This window comes from Cydia splendana, chromosome 15 (assembly GCF_910591565.1).
Source record: "Cydia splendana chromosome 15, ilCydSple1.2, whole genome shotgun sequence".
NCBI classification, from domain to species: Eukaryota; Metazoa; Arthropoda; class Insecta; order Lepidoptera; family Tortricidae; genus Cydia; species Cydia splendana.
The window spans coordinates 4,834,582-4,859,474 of record NC_085974.1 but is presented as its reverse complement, the minus strand read 5'-3'; the positions used below and the strand labels follow the sequence as shown (position 1 = coordinate 4,859,474).

The following is a 24,893-nucleotide window of genomic DNA, read 5'->3' as shown; positions in this document are numbered from 1 at the left end:
TCACAATGTTCATGAATGGTTTCCTTAAACTATTTAAGCACAAGTTTTAGCAGACTTAAATATATGATCGGTTGTCAGAATGACAGCGACAAAGAAAGAACGAGCGTAGTACTCACTCCATCACATTTGCGCCCGCGAACAGCAAATTGAATTATTGATTTGTTTACAAGGACTCGGCCAAGAGATTTTTCAAGTATCTTATAATTATAGCTATATCTTACAACCTTGAAGAAGCGATTTAAAGATAATATCCCGGCTTAATTACAACCTTACGTGTTGAAGCCTTATCAGCTGTCCGTACCACCTGTGCGCCGCGCCGAACTAACTTTTGAGGGCTTTGAAAGCTTAATTAGCTCTGCCTGGGTCGAGTTGTTTTATCGATTGCATGCCCCACTTGTGCCTTGATACGTTGGTGGACCTCGGAACCAGTACGAGACACGATAAGCATCTAAAAATGCGTCGTGAATCGTCGCTGATGGTCGCACTGTCGAACGGGAAATTGGGTCAATCGTAAGTAATTTTAAAGTGCGATTTCGTGACAGTTAAATGAATATTATTGTGAAGTTATTATTTGTTTGTTTATTAAAGGTCTGATAATATCGGCGGGGCGATGGAGGCTTCAGAGCTTGTAAATTGAAGTGTTTGGAAGAATAGCTGTAGTCATGTATGGGATGTTGTCGGCTGGAGTGACGGTGGGCATAAAGGAATGGATAGCGGCAGGCTGGAGGCAGTCCCGGCCGGGCCGGTGCACCTGGACACTGTGAGGGCCCTGCACCAAACTGTGGTATCTCTACGGACAGCTTTAGAAATATCTAAGAACGAACTGAAGGAGCTCAAACAGAAATACGAGCAGCATTCTCACTGCATAGAGTATGCTGATGTTATAGAGAAACTGACCTTGGAAAATCACATCTTAAGGCGTAAAATTATAGACTCTGGTCCGGAGGACTCGGGTTCCCAAAAAGTGAAGCTTGAAGTGACATACAGTCCTCACTCTCAGAATGTAGATGATTATAGTGGAAGTGAAGTAGTGATTAAAACTGTAAACAGTGAAATAAACAGTACCTTAGAGACTCTAGAACCTGATCCGGAATATGGGGAAGAGGAATTAGTTTCTTCAGATACTTGTAAAGAGCCAGACTTTCGGGAAGAAAAATCTGTTGAATATTCTGAGAAAGATTCACCAATTGGTGAACAAACATCAGAAAAAAAAGAGTCATCTGTAGAAGAGCAACCCTCACAAGTGCAAGAATCAGTTAGCTTAACTAGCTATAATAAACAAACAAAAGGCAGTCAGCCTACTTTCCAAACGAAACTAGAACTCTTATCCAAATTCGATGTTCAAATAAAAGTGCGTACATTGAAAGAGGGTGCAGAATTTTCCAGTACCACATCTGAAAGTGGTTCTACGGTTGAAGACAAGAAAGATAAAAATACAGAGAAACGAGATCCGGAAGCAACATTTTACTACGAAGACCGTAAAGAGCATTTTGAGGACACGGAGCATATTAAGGCGAGTAGGGTGAATACGGTGTGTGAGAGTGTGAAGATGGCTGTGCCGAATGACAGTGATGCCAAGAAGACGGATAAGTTTGATGTGCAGGTCCGTATTACCTCGGAGGAGAACTTGGTGGTGAAGGAGCATGTGGAGCGGAGCCGGAGGAAGGACACCCTGAATTTGGATGTTGATGATTTGAGTTTGAGGTAAATATGGAATATGAACTACTCTTTATATAAATACTTCTATTCTTCTTAAATTAACTTCAAATAAATGAATCATGCATGTTATTCTAATATGTAGGATTCATTTATTTGAAGTTAATTTAATTTTTAATTTATAGGCTGGCCACTATTTCGCCCAGCGTATTAATATCGCCATACAGCGGGGAAATACGGCCAACCTTCTGGGCACCTTGCAAGTTGACGGCGATCTGGGCCAAATTTTATATCTGTAGGTTTTTAAGTTTTATTATGTTTGTTTATTTCTTTATTTGTTTTTATCACGTTTTTATCAATAAAATATATATATATTTTACTAAGTATTTATATTGTACTAAAACTAGAGGTGGCATAATAGGCAGTATTATTGCTAAAGAGTGATCTATTTCATGTCTTAAAAATTACTTATACTAAAGAATGGTCATAATCCGATTAATAGCTTCGAAAATAAACAGACATATCATCTACATACATAGTACACACACATAAAATGTTGTGTATTTAATTTTTGTGGACAGTCTAATCTTATCTATGTCATCTATGTGTCAATTATTTTGCAATTTCAATAACATTTCATGCATAGATGTTGTATAGATAACCTTTTTTTTGAAGTCGATTAAAAGAAAAAACGGAAGCCAAACAATATTTTACCTTATCTCAAAGGCACAAACACTAAAATGTAACACTTCACACTTTATGGTTTGATATCCACTGCAAACACTTCCGACATAGTAATTTCCCAGGAGATCGTTATATTGCCTGAGTTCACTTGTTTTCCTGCTTCAATTTTCTATGAGTGCAACGTAGGTTTTCCTGCTTTGTTATTTAAAGAAAAATATGAAGCACATGCATTTGTCCCAAAGGGTTTTCAGTCAACTTCGAATAATTGAATACGGTAGTAGTAGGTACTATTACCATAGAGAAATATAGTAAAACAAGAGTGCTCACTCCATACATAAGTTTTGGTACCAAAAAAATTTATATTTTCATAGTCAACATCTAGCATCGAGTAGCGGAATTATCAGTAGTAATATTATTACTAAGTAGTACTTTAAGTAGTAGTAGTAGTACTGTCAAATGACAATAGATGTAGCACCGACCGGAAAGTCTAATGCTCAACAACATAAGACTATGAAAATACTAATTTTTTGGTACCAAAACTGATGTATGGTGTGAGCACTGTTGTCTTACTATATTTCTCTATGCTATTACCTACTTATTCTGTGACGGTAGAGCGGTATGGTTTATTTATTTAGGTGTAAATCACGTATAGCCTTCTCTTATTATTATAGCGTCATGTCTAGCAAAGAGCTCACTTAGGAACTATCAAATACATACCGGATCGATGGCACTATTTTCTAACTGTAACCATAACTTTAACTTAGAGACAATGCATTCCAGAAATCAAAAAAACTACTAACGCCATCCTGTGGTGAGCGGCGGAACTAAAATACCTCATCACTTCGTTCAAAGATGGCGCCAGTTACATCGAATTGGAAAATATTTTGAAATTGTTTTACACTGACACTACTAAACATATCTAAAAGCTTTCTTAGGTACAGTTTGTGCGGAAACATTTTATACCTTGACTTTTAACAAGTACTTTAGGTACATAGTACCTACTTGGTTGAGTTATGAGTTAGTGACATAGTTCTAAATAAAAACTATAACTCCCGTGGGAGTAAAATGGACTTTTACCTCCCGCTACACATGCGTGAAATAGCGTGATGAAAAGTAGCTATATATCTTTCCAACTTTCAGGTCCTATTTAGACGGTGCGTTGTCAGGCAGTATCTAAGGGTGGTAATATTCCACTTGTCCAATTTCTTGGTCCAATGTCATTCTCATCTCAGTCGCTCATTAAGCAAAATGTGAGACAAAATACATATTGGACAAAGATATTAGACAGATGGAATACCACTGTAACGCACGTGTATTATATATTTACATGCGTGTCGTATGAGTAGGTAACATCGTTTTTTTTTCAGGTCTCTCTCCGAAGGCGACAACTCCGTGTTCAGCGAGGGCGTGACCACGCCTATAGACCCGCGTGGCGACGAGAAAGAGACGGAGAACGCGAGCGGCAACGAGTCGGAAGAGGTCGACGATATAGAACTCATATTCACCACCGACGAGTCTAAAGATATGAGTAACTTGCAGGTAACCTTTCTATTACCTAAGGCATATAACTTCTAATACTAATACGGTGGTAAACAAGCGTATTGCCGTTGTAGACCATAGACGCGGCATTGTAAGGGTGTGTCAGACACAGTGAAAGCATATACAGTTATATATGCGATCACTGGTCAGACACACGTGACACAGCTTTTAAAAAAAGGATCCAGTAAGAGGAGAGCTCTATAGAAAAAAAAACGTTACCTACATTTAACATTACCATAATAATTGTTCTCTGAAAAATTTGGTAATATCGTATTTTATAAAGAAAATCCATAACTACAAATGTAGTAAACGAATTTGTTTATGATCCATCAAATGTTTTTTTTCATCAAACAAGCACAAAGTGCGTATAACCATGATTTTATGAATCTTTGTTTCTTAGTTATCCAATACTTACGCTCTTAATATTAAATATCTGGGAGACCGAGCTATGCTCGGAAAACATATAAAATCTCATAAATGCGCGTTTTCCCAGAGATAAGACCTAGCTACATCGATTTATCGCCCCCGAAAACCCCCATATAGCAAATTTCATCAAAATCGTTAGAGCCGTTTCCGAGATCCCCGAAATATATATATAAATAAACAAGAATTGCTCGTGTAAAGTAAAGGTATTAGATTAACAGCAGCACATGTAACTGACCATTGGTAGACCTTAAGTCATTGCAATAAGGATTATAAATGGTGACTTATATTACAACTGTGTCGACAACACATGGCGACCTTGCCCAGATAACTAATTTTATTTCTATTCACAGGAGGACCTAGTATCCATCCGCGAGACCGACCAATGGCCTCCATCGGCCTCCACGACACACTCCACTCCCGTCCTCATCAAATTCCACACACTAGACCCTGACTTCCAACCAGGAGAGACCACTGAAAACGCAGAAAACGAGAACCAAGAGAACAGCGCTCTACAGGGGGTCCTCGCCGACTCAAGCCTGAGAGCTAAAAGGGTATCGCTTCCTAATGATAAAGAGATACGCCACGTCGCTTTCAATAGTAAAGGGAGCTTAGATCTACCAGGAAGAGGGATTTTAAAGAGCTGCGATAACCGCTCAGATAATACCCTTTATAAACGCAGCCCAAACACAAGTACCAGGAGACTAGACAGCGTAGACAGTTTAACTGGCGAATACAACCGAGGCTTAAGCTTTGATAATACAAAGTCTTCAAGCTTCGAACTGGGCTCAAGTATGGACATACTTCATAGAGATGAAAGTGTGGACAGTTTTCATAAGACTAGTCACTTTGGGCATAGATTTTCTGTGTTTGCTGAGAGGGATATCTCGAAGTGTGGGACTTCGGAGGACGACTTGTACAGCAATGTAAGGAGGAATACTTGCCCTAATCCGTTTCAGTACAGGTAAGTTCAATTTTTTTTGTGTCTTTTGAGAATCAATTTTTTTTGTAAACTACATTTCGTTCAAATACTCGTAGGGTTAAAATTGTCAATAATTCAGACACAGGCCCTTATTTGTGTTAGGTATTTCGATATTATCAGGTGGTCTGTATATTTTCTGGTTTGTTTACCATCCTTTCCTATTTTTAAAGAAAACTCGAATCTTACGTAGGTTCGGTCATTGTAACTGTAAATCTGTTAACTGTGTTGAGTTGAGATAATTGAGGTGTATTTACTAGTGATGTACCGACTATTGATTTGGCCGACTAGCCGACTAATCGGCGCTCGAATGGCCGATTAGTCGGCCGACTAGTCGGCTAGTCGGCCAGATCATTAGTTTCGTATAAGTTCAGGTGAAAAACATTTGTTTTGCTCCTTTGGTTGCGCTATTCATCATATTAGCTTGGCTAAAAGGTGCTCTCTACAGGTTCAAAGACCTATCACAAGAATCCTCATTCAATTTCTGTCTTTAGTTCTTTTTTATTTTACGATCCTGAGCAGACCGTCAGTACAGTTTGTAGGAGGTATTTCCAAGGCTCTATTTCCCGTACCTAGTTGCCAGTTAAGAACCTATCCCCTGTGGTCAGCGTCTTTACGAGCAACTACGTGCCCTGTCTAAGTCTCTAAATTTTGCAATAACATTAAATATGGCCAGTCATGGCTCTACCATTAAAAAAAAACAAAAACTAAGTAAATAATAATTAAAAAAATCGACGTGCACATGAAATTACACGAGAATCAGTTGAGATCGACCTGTAGAGGAAAACACCAGCCCACAAACATCCGATAACGATCAAACAGTCAATTATTTACATGAACAAAAGGTTTCGTATGCATCTTGAATAGGTATTTTAGTAAAATAAACATAAAACATGTGGTATTCTTTCACTAATAAAGTGCCGACTAATCGGCCATTTTTGCCGACTAGTCGCCGACTAATCGCCGACTACAAATGTGGCCGGATAGTCGGCTTTCCCGACTTGTCGGTACATCCCTAGTATTTACGTTAAAATTTAAAAAAGTATTTATTTTCAAGAATATAGGTTACAGATTATGTCAGGGGTCTCCGCTCTAGGTTTTGCCTGTATCGCGGGGAACCAGGTACACATTAGTTAACAGAACTTTTAACATAGAAAAAAACTTAGGTACTTAGGATCGGTTGCACTAAACCATCTGTCAGCTTTAAAGCGTACACTAACTTTTATTTTATGGGGAGTTTCATAGATCTCTGCTGCGTGACGTTCATCAGTCTGTTAACTATGGTTGGTGCAACTGGCCCTTAATAGTTTAAAATTAAATAGTTGCACAAACATATTGCAGAATATTTGTATGGAAGATCGATCCTTTCGGCCGCATTTTATTTATTTTATCTACACACATATCATAAACTGTCTATGATGCCTTCAAAATCCGTAAATAATGGCCCACATTACGATAAACTGTTTTGTTACAGCAAATTTCTTATCTGTGAAAATGTGGTAATAGCTTCATTACTATATCAAAATCGATTCGGTAATGCATTCAAATTTAGAACATCTCTGAAAAAAAAAAACCATTTGATTTGACCCCTATTCTTATATCAGTCGAGATGACGTTTTATTCGAAATCAAATGACAATTGCATACAATATTGACAAATCTCACATGTAAGTTGATATCGGACGATATGGTAATCGACCCCGACTTTAGTTTGTCTCTGAATTAAAAAAAAAAACTACGGATGCGTGACGTGCGTGAAAAAAGTTTTTATTTGCCGCCATTTGTCGTACAGTTTATCTTTTAATTAGTTTGTAAGTAAAAAATAATTTGTTTTGTTGTTTTCAAAGTAACTATAACAATAGTTTCGTGTAAAATGCGCGATAAAGATATTTCGGAGACGCCATCTCATATCCCCGAGTTCCGCCAGAGAGCAATGTCGGCTGTAATATGAGGTTAGTGAATATATCATAGAAAGTTTATAATATGTGTGTAGATAAAGCAGTGTATGTAACTGTACATAATTAGGCATTAAAACACTCGTGTGATACTATTATGAAACTCATTTCATTCGTTTCATAAACCCACACTCGTATTTTAATGCCTTTCATTATGTAGCAGTCACATAAACTACTATTATTGTTCCTCAGACCGGCGGGCTATCGGCTCCCCCGCGGCCCCCTCAAAGCAGGCGCCCTCGGTCGCGGCGCGCGGCCCGTGCTGCGCGGGGAGGGGGAGGGGGGGGCGCGCCGCGAGGCGGCCGCGCAGACCGACGTGTGCGCGCTGCCGCCCCGGTGGAGCTCCGACCAGTACCTGGCTAATAAGGTACCCTACACTACACCATCTGTCACCGCTTAAACGTTCGCTAAATTTTATTGTACAGGAAGTGTAATTGTTTACTACTAATGCTCTGGTTTCCTAGGATAGCGGTGCCCTCATACAGCGGCCGTCTCCATACAAAATACTACGACATCCATATTTAGCCGTATTATTTTGTATGGAAACGGTCGCTATATGACGGCACCACTATCCTAGGAAAACCGAGCTTAACTAACCTATAATAGTACCTGCTTAAATTTTATCGCTGACTGTACTTTTTCTTACCACAGGCAACTAATACTCATCGAGACAATTCTAACAACACCAAATACAATCTTGGGTGTACCTAAATTAACTGACGTTGACTGTAGAAGTGTTCATGGCCCATATACATATATCCTGACTTAAAACCATGAATAAATAAAGCATAACATATCCTAACTTGTTGCCCTTAGATAACCCTGCCATCGAGATCCATAATGCCGACGCTGCCGACCCGCTCGGCGCCGGGCCGGCGGCTCACGGTGCCGGCCCCGAAACTCGCCGCACCCGCGACCTCTGAAGACTCGCGTGTTTTACTTAGTGACATCGGTAAGGGTGGTATTGCATCTGTCCGATTCTGTCCAATATCTTGGTCCGATGTCATTGCGTCTCTCTCTCTCTCATTAAGCAAAATGTGAGACGCAATACACATTGGACAAAGATATTGGACAGATAGAATACCACCCTAAGACAACTCGAACTTAAAGATATCAGTCCAAAATCCTATCAGGATCAAAATAGCTTGCGATTATGAAATGAGTAGTATAATAATCCCTTTAAAAAATAAGTGTAGTATACAACTTTAAAATTTAAATAAAATGGCTCAACAGGCCCTTACCCACTTGCGACTAGGGCTGACCAAACGTTTGCGGCTACTATTGCCACGATATCCTTGGTTCCAGGGTTCACGTCGATGGTGCCCGAGCTGTCGCGGTCCGCGGACCCGGTGTGGGCGCTCGGGCTGCGCGCCTCCATGGACCTGGAGTCTATCCCCTCTGAGCCTTCCAAGTGAGTATAAGCTTTGATCTTCGATTGAGGTCGTACAGCTGCCATTAGACATATCGGAGCGGACAAGGTGCTCATAAATATCTGAACACGCACTCTTAACGCCTTGACAATAGAGGCGTGTTCAGATATTTGTGTGCACCTTGGCCGCTGCGATATATCTGATGGCGACTGTACGTCACGTACAATATGTAAGGAGTGTTCGGTTTACAAATCACTTCCGAATTTCGGGCAACTGCGAAAATCACCCATATTTCGACATGGCCATTATTTTTCATTTTTGGAAGTGGTTCAAGATTAGCCAAATAGGTACACTTTACGTTTATTTATTTAGTTATCTTATGGAATTACAAAACACTGTTCATTCGATACTAAAATATTAATCTAAATCAGCAACGGAACCGGGAAATCATGGTGTTCGTCATACAAATGTAGTGCCGGAAGCATACCATAGCCACAGTCTATAATCAATACAGTCATTCGATGAAACTGTCTAGACAGGGCAATCGTGCGGGGTGCGAGGGGCGCGGGGTAGGTCGCGCGCACCCTAGCTGCATACATCGCCATTGTTAGTAGCTCGGTACTACTTACAGGGCTAGCGTGTCTTATTATTAAATTTTTGGTATGTTTATGTTGGTGTGTAAAAGTCTGTGACAACCCTACTGTGTTTTTGTGCGGTGTCGGCATTTACGCAAACATCAAAGGCGTCGGTCCACTGTTACTTTGTACACTGTGCCCTAGTGTAACCCCCTTATCATAAACGTTTACTAAAGTTGACAAGCCGATACATAATCGTTTGTCCCTTTCGGACGTATTGGTATGATGGAAAGGGACAAACGATTATTATCGGCTTGTCAACTTTAGTAAACGTTTATGAATAAGGGGGTAAGTGTTTACACGTTTTTTTAACACCGAATTAATAAGACACCCACATGTTGACAGCTACTCCAAGTTCCTGGCGCGCTCCTCACGCTCCCCGAGTGCTAGTATGGACCGGAGCTACGACCGCCTGCCGCACTACACACCTTCGTCCAAAAGTAAAAAAAAAAATGTTTAATTAAATTAAATGTAACTTAGGATGGTATTTCAATCCCTTGGTCCAATGTGTATTTGCGTCTCATCATCATCATCATCATCATCATCATCATCATCATCATCATCATCATCATCATCATCATATCAGCCAGAGAACGTCCACTGCTGGACATAGGCCTCCCCCAAAGAGTGCCACACTGACCGGTCTTGCGCCACCCGCATCCAGCGGACTCCCGCGACCTTTACCAGGTCATCAGTCCACCTTGTCGGGGGTCTACCCACGCTGCGCCTTCCGGTACGTGGTCGCCACTCGAGAACCTTGTGTCTCACATTTTGCTAAATGAGAGAGTGAGACACAATGCACATTGGACAAAGAAATTGGTCAGGTGGAATACCATCCTTATTTTTTCCTTCGTTTAATACAGGCTTTATTATTATTATAATGTATAGAAAACCGAGCCAATGCGAAAATTCATGAAAATTTTAACAAGTGCTTACACTCGTGACCGTTTTGCTGCCTTGTATAACAAATAGGGTAATTCCTGGATAGATGCCCCACTTTATAAAAAAATCACTGCTTAATGGGGTCGATTCGACCCCGTACTTAATTTTGGTGGATAGCTTTGATGTTTAAACTTGTTTTTGTCTAATGTTTACATGAATATTTTGGTTTTATTATTTACAGTGGAATATCGGCTGTGGCGCGGATCGTTGCCAGATGTGCGACGCGACGACACTGACGAACTACTAGAAGAGGCTGAGACGTATCTTCGACGCTCCATCGACAATCTGCGCTCTACCTCCACGGACCGTTAGTATATACATACAGGGCCGGATTAACCCTAAGTCAAAGTAGGCAACTGCCTAGGGGCCCCGCCTCGGCCAGGGGGCCCCGGCGGCTCAGCGCGCACCAAATAATATTTTGTTCCATAGGGTCAAAATTCATGCGTAATTTTTTTATTATTATAAAAATTTATATGCTTTGTTATTGTTTTTATCGACCCATTTAAATTAATGAAATACCTACTGTAATCAAATTGAAGCAATACGTTACAGTTTACGGGGCGTATTGTGCGTACCTGTTGTAAAGTTGTAATAATAGGGGTTTTCGGGAAAAAAGGTTCACTTTTTTTCGAACAACCAACAACTTTTGGGTTATTTCGACTCTGAATCACGAGGACTATTGATTAAAACAAAGAAAAAGAAAGTAGACAAAACTGTCCCCAGTTTTTCATAGGAATGCTCGACCTTCAGCCTCACTTTTTACCTCAATTTACCATTGATTTGTGTTCCACGTCTCCTCTACTTCAGCTTAGCCTTTGGCCTCGTAGCGCCAAGCTCGGCCTGCGGTCTCGTTTTTTAATACAATGGACATTGCTGGTTCGTGTCTGTGCTCAACTATTTATCCTGAAGCCTGATGAAGCACGGCTTTGACTTCGCATGAAAGCTCGCCTCACTGGGGCACTTCAGGCCCAAATGAAGATCGATACCCGGCCTTTTAACACGCTTTCACAATTTGCGATATTGTTAACCCTTCAAGTGGCGCCAGCGAAAACGCGAAAAGTAGTCAAGTGGCGGGGCCCCGTTGGGTGGTCAGCGCAGATTAAGAAAATTTTACAAAATCGTCGATTTAAGCTTTTCTATGTTTGAAAGTATATTAAATCACATATTGTTAGAATCAGAGTTATATAGGCTATTTGAATATAGCAATTAAATTATTCTAATGTTTATACATTTGGCCAGACCTAATCATACTCCGGAAGAATGACAGTTTTCCAGCTTCCTTGTTAAAAATGACTGCCACCATAAAACTAATTGATTATTGGAGATAATTGCTATTTAATTATCAAAGGAAGACTTTTATCTTTAAGATTAAATCAATAAAAGGGACCTAAGATACAATTTCTTTTACAAAACAACCTCTTAATAAACGAGACTGACCTCGGACTAGGCGGTCGCTCCCGAATCAATGGTCCTCACCAACAAATTTTATACCAAGTGTTTTTGTGTTTCTTATGGTATGCTATCCTTCTCTAACTCGCTAACTGAAGGGTTAACAAAAAATTTCGCGCTCGCTGCGCTCGCGTTTATATTTTGGTTCTTTAGTTGACCCTGTATCTACATGTTAGCTTGACTGGTGAATGAGTAGAGTTAGACCAAGAAAAGTCTGCAATGATTTTGATAGCATACGCAGTGCAAGTGTTATTTATACGTCATCATTTCATAGAAGTTTTAACGTTTAAAATAACACTTGCACTGCGAGTGCTATCAAAATTGTTGCAGGCTTATCTTGGTCTAACTCTAGTAATTTAAACATATGAAAATTCTTTATTATTAGGTTGATTCTAATCATGTGGCTCGGCGTTTGGTCGTATGGTCGGACAATCGCTGTTCAGGCTCGCAAAATATTAACTTATTGAAAAAATCAATTTTACGGCACCAGTTGAGCTTAGCTTTTAGCCTCGCTTAAAATTTGCCGTTAGAGGTAGATAGGAAAGTGATGCTGAAGCTCACATCTTTGGTATTCCACTGGGAATTGGCCTTAAGCCTAGAGGCTCTCCCCACACTTGACGCGACGCGGAATCGGCAAAAACCGATAGAATAAAGCTTTAAATACGTCCACGCAATAAGAGCGAAAAAGACATCGTTCTATTTGGATCGGCTCGTCCGACGCCTGAAGATTGAAATTAAAAACGCAAACTTATTTCCCTGTACTGAATATGCTGTGTGCAGAATTGACTGTAGGGGGCCCGAGCCTCGCACTGCCTAGGGGCCCCGACATGCTTAATCCGGCCCTGTATACATATACACCAAGTAGGAGATAACAAAATACGTCATATTTAAAAAGGATTATAACTACCACGTACCAAAATAAATAAATGAATGTTTGGTAAATTTTAGTCCTACTAAGGTATAAAACCATTGTTTTAAATAGTTACCAAGACACGAATTCCTAGTAGCGAGTGTTACCTATACACATAACATACATATTATGTTTAGGAAGTACATGGGTGAATCAATTTTGTACGACATACCGTACACAGCGGGAAGAAATTGATAACTGGCGGGAAAGAATTGAAGAAATTTGAACCTTATGTAATTCTATTTTAAGTTCAAATTTCTTAAATTCTATATCTCGAGTTATCAACTTCTTCCCGGCGTATCGTATCGTACAATTTTGGCAAATAAAAACTATACCATAACTGTTTTATCGACAGACGATCGCGCACAAAGCGCAGTGGGCCAGCCGTATGTACCAGCGGAACCGCGTCAACTGCGCCTCGGCCACGCCGTCAAACTTATCGCCCCTCACGGCCGCATCGCCGTAGGCCGCGTCCGGTAAGCTAACACTCATCTAATCTCTGGTAGACCTGTGCCCTGTTTATCAAAAGCTTGTAACTTGTAATCATATACCTACCATCCGCTCGCGCTTGACAGACAGCTCAAGTGTGCGAAAGGGAAGCCATCACGTATATGAACATCCCATGAGTGCGAAAGAGTCAGACTACCAAAGAGAAAACGTAACCACTTTTGAGTTTGACGACGGCCGCGGAGGGCCAAGAGCTTATCACGGAAATTTTCAAATTGAAAAATATACACGGATTAGGACGAAAAGTATTAAATAAAGTAATTCAGTGAAGATGGTGTCTTGTAGTGTGCCGGATTGCAGTGTCACAGGGCCAAATAGTCCAAGCAAATACTCATTTCAGAGGATTTATGATATTCCGACCGAAATTTTCATAACGATATTTTGTCAAATTAACAGCGTAAAAAGTGTAAGAAGCCGGTTTATACACTTCATTATAAGTTTTTCTTCCTTTGTGTGCTAATATTTTATCATATTAGTCTATAATTTAAACTAATTTGTGTAAAAACATACGCTAGGGCTTGACAAAATGTTCATATGACAGTATCGATAACTTGACGGTATATTAATAGCTATGTAATTATTTCTTCACAAGACATCATTAAGATATTAGCTTTTATAACCGACTTCAAATAATAACGATTGTTATACCTTTTTGAAGGTGTTCATGTATAGCGGTAAACTTAAACTTCACTTTCCAACACAGTAAGAGTTACATTAAGATAAGTCTGCAACGATTTTGATGGCAAACGCAGTGCAAGTGTTATTTATACGTCATAATGTCGTAGAATTTTAACGTTTAAAATAACACATTTGAAAAAGTAGTCGATAAAGCAATCAAACATCGACAGATTATTAATATGTTGTAACATGACATCACTATTTTTGATCTCACATAGACAATTTACGCACACACTTGCATTTCATTTTTGGTCACACTTTTGAAGATTGACAGTTGTTCATTGTCATCTAATTCTATGCTTGTAATACAAGCGGAAGTCCCTTTTTGACAGCTTTTGTTAGAAAGGGACTTCCACTTGTATTACAAGTTACAAGATTTTGATAAACATGGCACTGATCTCCTTGCAGTAAGATTTAAAAACGGAGTCATTTTGAATTTCAAACGTATTATTGTATTTAGAATGGTTCGTTCTGTCACGACAATCACGACATAATGACACTCTTATCCCTATGTAGTTACGTGGGCATCGCGGGCGGCACAGCGGCCACAAGCGGCGTGGTGGTGGGCGCGGAGCTGCCCCTGGCATCGTGCCCGGGGCTACCCAAGAACGACGGAACCTACCGCGGCCGCCGCTACTTCCTCGCGGCGGCGGGGCACACGGCGCTCTTCGTGCCCTTTACCAAGGTCGTCATGGCGTGGGCTAACTAGGTGTGTTAGTTTTACCCCTGGCATGTTGCCCGGGCTTACCCAAAGCTAACAGGTGAGTTAGAAAATCATGTTACTTAGAAAAGAAGAAAGCATATTAATGCTTTCAAGAAAAGCTTAGTCTCCGACTGTATAAAGCGAAGTGAGTTTTCTTACCGCTTGTGTTAAAGTGATAACAATATGGAGGATTTTGGTAGGGACACGGTCAGGTCAAGCCGGGCATAGTTACGTATACCCGGTACGCCGGGTACTTTGGATATTTTCCAATAGTTGAAAAATTATACGTTTGTTCGAATATGAACTCTGTTACCATGGAACAAAGGAGAAGTTTTTGTAAGGACGTATTTGCTTGGAGATTTACCTAGCCAAGCGTGGATTGAAACAAGGAACTGGACTATTATGAAAGGTACCTGTACCAACGGACTCAATCCAGAGATTATGTAACTACTAATTAATACAAGAATTGAGTATAGGGAATATTTGCCTCTATTAGTAGGATTTTTACCCGACTACGGCAAAGCAAAAGGAGGGTTACGATTTTGACCGGTATGTTTTAGATATTGATGCAGTTTCGAATTATGACTTTGACTCGGGAAGGTTGGTTGTGTATATTGAAGTTGCTATTATGTAGTTAGTATTGAGTCCGGCCTATTCCCGGCCTTCTAAAATGGTAGGTAAAGTTGACGAAATATGGAGTGAGCCGATCTTGTTCAAACTTGTTTGAGAGATCGTCTCACTTTAAATATACATATTTCGACAACCTTACATGGAGTTGGAAATGGTTTAACACATTCAGCGCCAAGAACCCGACTGTCGGGTACACTGTTCGTAGCGACTACGCGCTCCATACGGCGAAGACGTGGCTACGCGCTACGAGCGTAACCCGTAGCACTTAGTGGCAATGAATGTGTTAAAGGAGGTTCGGAATAACAAATTCCATTTAACCTAGATCTCATATGATCTCATGCTGTCATGATCGATTTCGGTGTGTCTAATAATTAATAATAATAATAATTGTAGTAGTAAGTCGATAGAACTAAAAAAGACTTTCCTACATTTGAATGTCTCTTCTAAAATCAGTATTAAAATTTTGTGAACTAAAGAGTGAGTATAATAATAACTGCTAATCTTTGTGAAATCCGCGGCGTTTCGTGTTGTGTCATGTATTAAATGTAAATGTAAACTTTTGTAATTATATCAAAGAAAAGTGTATTAAAAATAATGTAATTCAATGACCAGCGAAAAATCTATTTTAAATAATCACCACAAATATACATTTAACCTACGCTACGAGTCAAGCTCAAGTACCTAAGACATTGGGAACTTGTACATTTTCCACATGCCCTATTCTATTAAAATCTCTAAGAAACTAAACTTCTTATTTGCCTATTATTTAAAACTGTTTCAATGAAAACTTTTAAGTTTTTTGGTCAGAGATTCGCAATGTTAGTGGCCAATGAATGGCCGTTCGTGTTTCCCATTAAATTCTGCGTTACAAATAGTTTATACAATAATTTGTTGTTTTATCTTCATGGTGTAAAATGTATTTTATGTTCTTTATTTATCTGCCTTATTAATCTTATTCATCGTATTTTATACGTAATTTAACTACTTTAGGTACTATTTCTGTTACTGGAATCTTTAAAATCATAATGTATGGCAACATTTTAACATGTATGTTGTACATGTAGCAATATAATTGTAGAAAGTAGAAGTACCAATATGAAATCCAACATTACCCTATTCTTAAATGTAGAAAGTTGATAATGGTTTGTAATTACGTGTTCAATATAACATAACGTAGGCTAATTATATGCATAGTACATGTGTATTAATATATGCCGCAGTGTCTAGCTTCGGTCTCTTTCCTATATATTTTCTGGATATAAAGGTAACAGGGATTTTACCGACAGTATTTTCAAAAAGACGTAACGGAATCCACGTGTTACTGAGTTAGGGTTTAAAAAGGCAAAGAAAGGTATTTTCACTAACCATTTTTCACTTTTTACACGACAAATAAAGTTTATAGAATTTCTACGGAATCTCATACAGACGATCTTTCATCAATTTGAATAAGTACATAATTTTACATCCCAATCACACTTGCCTATTACCAATGAGATACCATTAAATGAAGTAAATACGAAATATACTAGTTGGTAGTCCACTAAAAAAATAAAACGGAGTCAAAACGGTATTCTACAAGTTTGGTAAATAGTACTAATAAAAAAATATTTTACCGATAACCCTCGCTGCGGGGAGATTTGTGTAGGAATTCTCCTAGTTTTATATGTTGCCAGGTAATTACTTCTACAAACAAACCGGCTACAAATGCACTGTATTGTAATAAAAAAAAATGTATAAAAAATTGCTCACACTTTTCTAAATTATGGTGCTCTATATCTTAGTCTGTGGTTATTTTAACATTTGTCAGTTTTCACGCATACAAACCGTATTTTCTGAGCTGTTTACCGAATAGTAAATGTAATAAGTATTTTATTTAGTGTTGTAAAAATATTTTCGTCCACGTATTTCGCTTTTTATATCGTTTTTCATCATACCTTTTCGGATATTGTATTGCTTTCTACCGTAACATAACATTAAGCAGAAATAGCGATGTATATGTATTCTTGTATGTGTATTGTTTGGACTTAGCTGTTTACATTGTGTATTTGATGTATAGTGTAAATTATAAGTAACATATACATTACATACTTACCTAAAAACTCAAATATAGTTACTTAAATACGTGCACAATCAAAATTATATTACTAAGTACAAACTTTGTATATGTATTGGCATGGATATCCTTTATTACGTTATTTATCAACATTATAAGCTTATACGTATTATTTTTAGTAGAAAATTCATTAAAAGTATGTATTATAAATGACAAAACTGTCGATTTTGAAGTTCTAGTACTCAAACTGCAAACTGTACATATCTATCGACAATATTTTAGGCGGTAGTCTATTGAAAATAACCTTAAAGTGGTCACTCTAAGAGTGTATTTTTGAATGGACATACAGGGTGGTGCTGGAGTGGAGGTATGATCAAAATTTCGTGACAACCAAAAATCACTAATTAAAACAACAAAAAAAAGAATATATCAACCTTGTTTTGGTACTACTACGGTTCACTTATATGGCCCTGAACTTGTGGCAGTAATTAATATCTAACAAAGATTGTTGATAACTTACTCTGACTTTAATGTTAATTATTAATCTCACGCAAAACAATAAAGTCGGACCAAGCTAACTAATATGCACCGATTTCTTTTTTTTTTGATAAAGTCATTTATTAATCAAAAATACATTAATATATAAAAAAATACAAATTTAATACCTTCAAACTAAACCTTAAAACCTAAAGGGACTAAAACTAAAATACTACTAAATATAAAATACCTCCCCCAAATCCCCTGCTTCTGGCATAGACCCCAGAATGCTGGTGGCGTTACCTCTCTGCACGGCGAGACTCAACCTCTGCGCAAAGAAGGAGCCACCGATTTTGACTTTCTGGCAAAATTAGTTGTCATACCTAATTAACGTCATATTAATTTTTTTTGAAATTTTGACCAGCACTTCGACACACAAAGGCGGTGTAAAGTCAGCTTGATCCGACACTATTTTTTTTTCTTTGATTGACGGGCTGAGCTTAGTAAACTAATTCTGTCAGTACGAATCTGGTATTACGCTTTGTTTCGATCACATCTCCCGAGCCACCCTGTATTGTCAAGGTCTGAATGATGTCTCATCGCTCATGTGTCCTATTGTGTGGAATTGAAACGGAACGTAATGGAAACACGATATGATTGTGTGACAGTGTCTTATTAGGATAGTAGGATCTTGTAGGACGATCTGGTATTACTGTAACATTAATGCTCTCAAAATACAGTTCAGAGTTCTCTATCATTTGTAAACTGATGACTAAATAATTTCTTCCTTTGATTGTTTTTTTTTTAATTTAAATAGTGCTTTTACGGGTGGTTTAGTACTGCAATTAGTAAAAGTTGTAATTGGATAATATATATATATGGTATGTAAAAGATCCTTAGAGAGGTAGAGCATTTACCTACTGAAGTAACTGATGTATTCTTGACTTGAAACCAACTGTCGGTGGTCTCATACATTAATTACCTCATAAAAATAGGATAAACTGACAGCGTGATTAAATAATCAACAACCATCTAGTCAAGATACGAATAGATAATTGCGATTTGCGCATTGCCAAAATACGTAGTCACAGAATTTAATGTCCGTATACCAATTCGTACCTTGTCAAAGTGACAATCTATTTGAAACCACCCAACTGTTGGTTTCAAGAATACATCTGCATTTCACTTCACGTGTGTCGTTATTTGTTAAAGTTCTTATTGTGTGGGAACTAGGTCGATTTTGCAACGTCTGGTGGCGAAGATGTGAGATAAATTGCGTTGTTTTGGAAACTTTCTAGTCATTGTTTAATTGTTAATCTCATTATTACGTTTATTTTTGTTAAACGGGGCGAAAGAGATAGTGTTGGTAATCGAAACACAATAGCCCCTATGTACCTTACGATCTAAGCTGTTTTATTTTCTTAAAAGTTAATTTATAAGTTAACAATCAGTATTATTTGTGTTCAATGCACAATAGATATCTAGTCGTATTTTAATATGCTGGTACTAAATACGCAATTCGGGCCTCTCAACTCGAATATTTGAATAGTATTTATACAATTTTACCAAAGTAATGGTTGTGTTTTGCTTAAGGTGCTTATTATTTGCAGATTCAAATATATTAATAAATGTAAAATATGTAACAATTATATATGAACAGCCGAAGAAAACTAACGTGTAAGAAAAGCTTGATAAGTATTCACTTCCAAAAAAATAATGATGAACATAAATTCAACTTTTTCCTGAGTGTATTAATGTTTTAATGTTCTAGCAGATAAGTTAAAAAAAACTAGTGTTCATCAACTTGTGCCAAACAACTTGGCAATATGTCAATGCGATTGAGAATGTTCAAATTTCCTTGTAAAAAAAATATAGAATTTCTTGTCATGCTCGAGGTCGCGGTTTAGTTAGGACGACCGAGTTGTGTGTTTCCCTTGTACAGTCGAATAAAGAAATTGTTTCAACTGTAATACCATGAGTAGGTTTAATACTGCTAAGGTTTTTAAAAAACTTTATACATAATTAGTGTTCTATTTTGACAAGTCTAACCCCCTTATTCATAAACGCGCTACAAGCCTCAGTTAGCTAATAATCGTTTGTCTTTATTTGTCATTTTGACTTATATATTTGTAAGAAAGCGTTAAAACATAATTTAACTAAATCAGGCGCGTAAAGTTTTATGAAAAAGGGGGTAAAAGTTCAGTTTGTCAATTTATTTTACTCAAACAAGTTTAGTTTTCATCACCTTAAAATTAATGTAAGATTTAAAAAAAATACATCTGCAGCTAGCTTGCTACTGGTATTTCAGTGTATCAGCAATTTCTCGAATGTACTCGACTCTACCTACCTTCAGTTCTGATGCTTAAATTTCTTCGGCTCTAACGATTTAACTGTTAGTATATGTATGAGTGTAAGTACATAGCAATCTACTGTAGATCTAAACTTGTTAGTAGGTACCTATTCTATAATCGTGTACTGTTAACGAGATCAAAAGAAATCTATTTTAAATATCATTGTACGAAAATATATGTTATCTGTATGAAAATAAAATGCAAAACTTCAGAACGTGCGGTTTTATTAATATTGCGTATTAATTAATTGTGTGTCTTAGCAATACCAAATTACATTTAACGATGACGATAGGGGTGACTGATGGTATATACTTATACACATGTACCTCTCAATTCATGAATATGGTTCTTGCGTAAAAAAGGATAAAAATAAGACGTATATAACAACAACAACTTTTAATAAAAAATAACAACATCATAAAAATAACAATACTGAGTTACAGACTTTTCTAAGGCGTACCAAGCTAGTAAGAACAAGAATGAATATAGAAAAGAAAAGGAAGAAGTAAAGAAGAGAAAAGAAAAAGGCAAAAAAATTAAGATTGGCCTCTTAAAGGAATTCAAGATGAAAAAAATGATATAAACCATGAAAAGGGACTTGATTACACGTTATATAAGTAGGTTTATAGTAAATAGTAAAATTTTAAACAGTGATATTGATATCTTAAAGGAAAGAAAAAAATTGAAATAAGGTAAGAGTAAATATCGTAAAAATAGAAGCAGTAAAATATAGTCAAAATAGAAGAAAATATAAGAAATAGTCCGATATAAAACTGATATAAGAAGGTAAGAAGAAGCATAATTGAAGCTATCGTAAAAATAGAAGCAGTAAGATATAGTCAAAATAGAAGAAAATATAAGAAATAGTCCGATATAAAACTAATATAAGAAGGTAAGAAGAAGCATAATTGAAGGAAACTTAAATGAAAATTTTAAGAGTGAAGAGTAAAATTTGAGCACGTCATTTCTACGATGATAGTAATAGAGTAGCAAATATAGTAATAGTAAGAGAAGTAGATAGTAATGTTTAAGAAAAGGAAAGTCGAAGTAGTCGAGGAAAGGTTCTGTACCTATAATGTGCTAGAACAGGCTAGAAATAAGGTAAGATATATTATAGTAAATGTAGCTGGTAGGCAAGTAAAAGTAGAAGAAAATATAAGAATAGTCCGATATGAAACTAATATTCTAGGCAGGAAGGAGCAATGGAGGAAAGTTAAATGAAGAATTTAAGAGTGAAAAGTAAAATTTAAGTACATCGTGGCTATGATAATAGTGATAACTTAGCAAAGATAGTAATAGTAACACAAATAGGTTTAGTAAAAGTATGAAAAGTAGGTAGTAAAAGTAATGTTTAAGAAAAGGAAAGTCGAAGTAGTCGAGGAGAGGAAAAGATTCAGTAAGAGAAAGGCTAGAAATAAGGTAAGATATAGTTAATGTAAAAATGGAAAAAGATAGGCAAGTAAAAACAGAAGAAAATATAAAAGATAGTCTGGAAACTAATATTCTAGGCAGGAAGGAGCAATGGAGGAAATTTAAATGAAGAATTTAAGAGTGAAAAGTAAAATTTAAGTACATCGTGGCTATGATAATAGTGATAACTTAGCAAAGATAGTAATAGTAACACAAATAGGTATAGTAAAAGTATGAAAAGTAGGTAGTAAAAGTAATGTTTAAGAAAAGGAAAGTCGAAGTAGTCAAGGAGAGGAAAAGATTCAGTAAGAGAAAGGCTAGAAATAAGGTAAGATATAGTTAATGTAAAAATGGAAAAAGATAGGCAAGTAAAAACAGAAGAAAATATAAAAGATAGTCTGGAAACTAATATTCTAGGCAAGAAGGACCAATGGAGGAAATTTAAATGAATAATTTAAGAGTGAAAAGTAGAATTTAAGTACGTCATGACTTTGATTATAGTGATAGCGTAGCAAAGATAGTTACTTATAGTAAGATAGCGATGGCAATAGTAAGAAAAGTAGTTAAAGTCGAGGAGAGGAAAAAGTTCAGTGTAACGTGCTAAAACGGGCTAGACCTGCAGCCGCTAATAATATTATATTCATTTGCACATGTAACAAAAACTCCATGTCAATGAGATGAAGATGCTGAGGTGGGCGGCCGGTGTGACGAGACTCGATAAAGTACGTAACGAACACATCAGAGGAAGCTACAAGGTCGCCCCCATCACCGACAAGATTCAAGAATCTCGCTTGAGATGGTACGGGCATATCATGAGACGCGACGAAGACCATGTCGTGAGGAAAGCCCTGGCATTACCGAATAATAAGAGAGGCAGAGGTCGCCCGCCTGCTACGTGGTGGTCCACCATATCAATGGATTTGAAACAGACCCAGTTGAACAAAGAGACAACCCAGGATCGCCCGACCTGGCGCTTGAGAACGAGGAGGGCCGACCCCAAATAATGGGAAGAGGCACGGAAAGAAGAAGAATTTGCACATGTAACAAGGCCAAATGTAATGTAATAAATGGTGAATTAGGAGAGATGTTATGCAAGTATACATATGTGAAGTAAGTGCAATGTATATAAAGAAATGAGCAAAAGGAATGAATGTGAGATCTTATCAGAAAATAAGGCAAAGCAAGAAGAGTAAGCAAGGTAGAATAGGGAATATGAATACAGTTTTATGTAATAGTGAAATGAATGAAAGGGTTTTGAAGTGTGTGGTTGCGTGGTAAATAAAGAGTATGAAAATGGGAAAATTTCAAAGAAGGAAAGTCTATAATTCAAGATTTTATAGGTAAAGATTTACTACAAAAAGTGTGGTAGAAGAAACTAAGAAGAGGAAAGGAAAAAGGAGGAATTAAGAGAGAGAGAGAGAGAGAGAGAGAGCAAGATATAGAGAAATATATAGTTGAATAAGTGAACACTATTCAAGTAAGTGGGCGAGTACAATTAGCAAGCCATCAGTGACAAAAAACAGATAAAGGAGTGTTCTATAAGAACCGTGTGATACAGGAAAAAGAATTAAAATAAGTGGTCCAGATTTGATAGGAAAATACGATTCATCAAGAGAAAACGTTAAAAGTAAATGAATGAAGGCTTGTATAACTTTAAGTATAACAGAAAAGTCGAACAGACAGAATTAAGTACTTAAGAAAAGTAGGAAAAACAAGAGTAAACAAGAATAAATGCGACACACATCTGCATAAATGTTATCGCGCATAAGGCTGATTATATTATTATAAGAAGGGACAGATACTACAGTAAGATACAATAATAGTGATAGTGTAGAAAATAAATCGAGACTAGAAAATATGTAGATAGACGATCATAGGGTTTCATTAACTGATAGGATAAAATCGGAAAACTCCTGAAGAAAGGAAATGAAAAATAGCTATTTTATTATGTTGATCAATGTGAAGGAGTAAGAATGAAGGCAATAATTAATATAGAATGAAAAAAAGATGATTGATAGTCTATAAAGGAAATAAAAAAATCAAGGAAATAGAAGTATAGAAAAGAAGATAAATAGAAGACACCATGGAGAATAGAAGTGTAAAGTAACTAGGTAGATGCCTTGTAAATAAATGTTACTGGACAATTTCTAAGACCCGTAATAATAGTAACGCAGAAAAAAATATAAAGAAAATGGCACAGTCTAAAATAAGAGAGATAATTAAAATCCAACACTCAAATTATTGTCGTACGCCAGATAGATATAAAAACACAAGTAAGAGATCACAAGAATAAGAAAGTATAGAAGGAATAGGAAATTTAGAAGTAGGTAAAACAAGTTCAAATTGAGAGAAGAAAGCAATAAACAGATATAGGAATGAAAATAGTTTGAAATTAAAAGAAAATAAATAGTTAAAGTGGTAAGTAAGGATAAAAATGAAATTTATGAAATAAGAATAGATAGGTAGAACAAGACTAGTTACAATTACGCTTAAAATAATTATTGTAATTGAATCAGCATATTGCATAGTTTATAATTATATAATAAAATTTTACACGTTGTCATAATAATATCAAACTTTTTGACATGGTGTGTTATTAAGTTTTATCTGTTAAAAAATATAAAAATGTACATGTGGATCCGAAATAATTTCATCATAATTTCTTCGAATAACAAGTAACATTTCGAAAAACATAGTTTAGTGAAATAAAGAAGATAATTAAAGAAAAAGAAATTAAGTGCGGGAAAAGCAAAGTAATAGACAAAAAAGGAAGACAGGAAGACTGACACAGGAAAAAAAAATTGGAAAACGACAGTAAGGAGCTAGTAAAGGCAAGAAAATAAAAATGTGCGGAAAAAGATTAGACAAGAGAAGGAAACTGAGTTGATAGTATAAGAAAGAGAAGTGTAATGCAAGAAAACTCACAAACACGAAAATAATAAAGATAAGTATATCAAAAAGCTAAGGAAAAAAACAGAAATTACTTTAAAAATAAAAGAAATAAAGAAAATGGGCAGTAGTAGAAGAACGACAATGATAAAGATTAAACAGTGTGAGCAAAGGAAAGGCGAAATTACTTTAAAGATAAAAGAAAAAAAGTAGACAGTAGTTGAGATCAGTGAACAATAGGTAAAAAAGGAAAAATAAGAAGACAATGTCAAAAGGTAGGCAGACAAAAAGACAGGTTTTTTAAAAATATTTGTCTTAGTAAATAAGTAAGTTACTAAATTATAAAATAAAGATGTTGTGATAATGATAATGTTAAGAAAGAAAATAGAAACTGTATAGAAAACGAGGAATTCGAGGTTTAAGTCTTTTGCAAGAAATTACTATGAAATAAAGAAAAATAACCCACAGCAAGGTGTAAAGGAGTAGATGAAGAATGAAGGTACTTAAATAAAAAATAAGTAAGAAAAGGGACATTTTATAGGCAGAAATAAAGATATATGAAGGTAGAAAAAGATATGGTGAAATTATGAAGAACAAAGGCAGGCAAAATGCATAAAAATAACCATATAGGACACGTCGAAAAAGTCCGTATAG

At 36.7% G+C, this 24,893-nt stretch overlaps 1 protein-coding gene across 2 annotated transcripts; it reads left to right on the top strand.

Moving 5' to 3' along the window:
* The first annotated feature begins 106 nt into the window (after positions 1 to 106).
* LOC134797522 (uncharacterized) lies at positions 107 to 14,472 on the top strand. Of its 2 annotated transcripts, XM_063769782.1 has the most exons (11): positions 107 to 510; positions 589 to 1,704; positions 3,708 to 3,879; positions 4,656 to 5,266; positions 7,428 to 7,602; positions 8,052 to 8,187; positions 8,541 to 8,646; positions 9,586 to 9,680; positions 10,364 to 10,489; positions 12,897 to 13,017; positions 14,243 to 14,472. In XM_063769782.1, exons 2-11 carry the CDS (start codon positions 707 to 709, stop codon positions 14,433 to 14,435), a joined length of 2,733 nt encoding a protein of 910 aa, XP_063625852.1. In that variant the 5' UTR covers positions 107 to 510; positions 589 to 706; the 3' UTR covers positions 14,436 to 14,472. The 2 variants fall into 2 exon arrangements, with proteins under 2 accessions (XP_063625852.1, XP_063625853.1); XM_063769783.1 differs by having other exon boundaries at positions 107 to 1,704.
* The last annotated feature ends 10,421 nt before the right edge of the window (positions 14,473 to 24,893 follow it).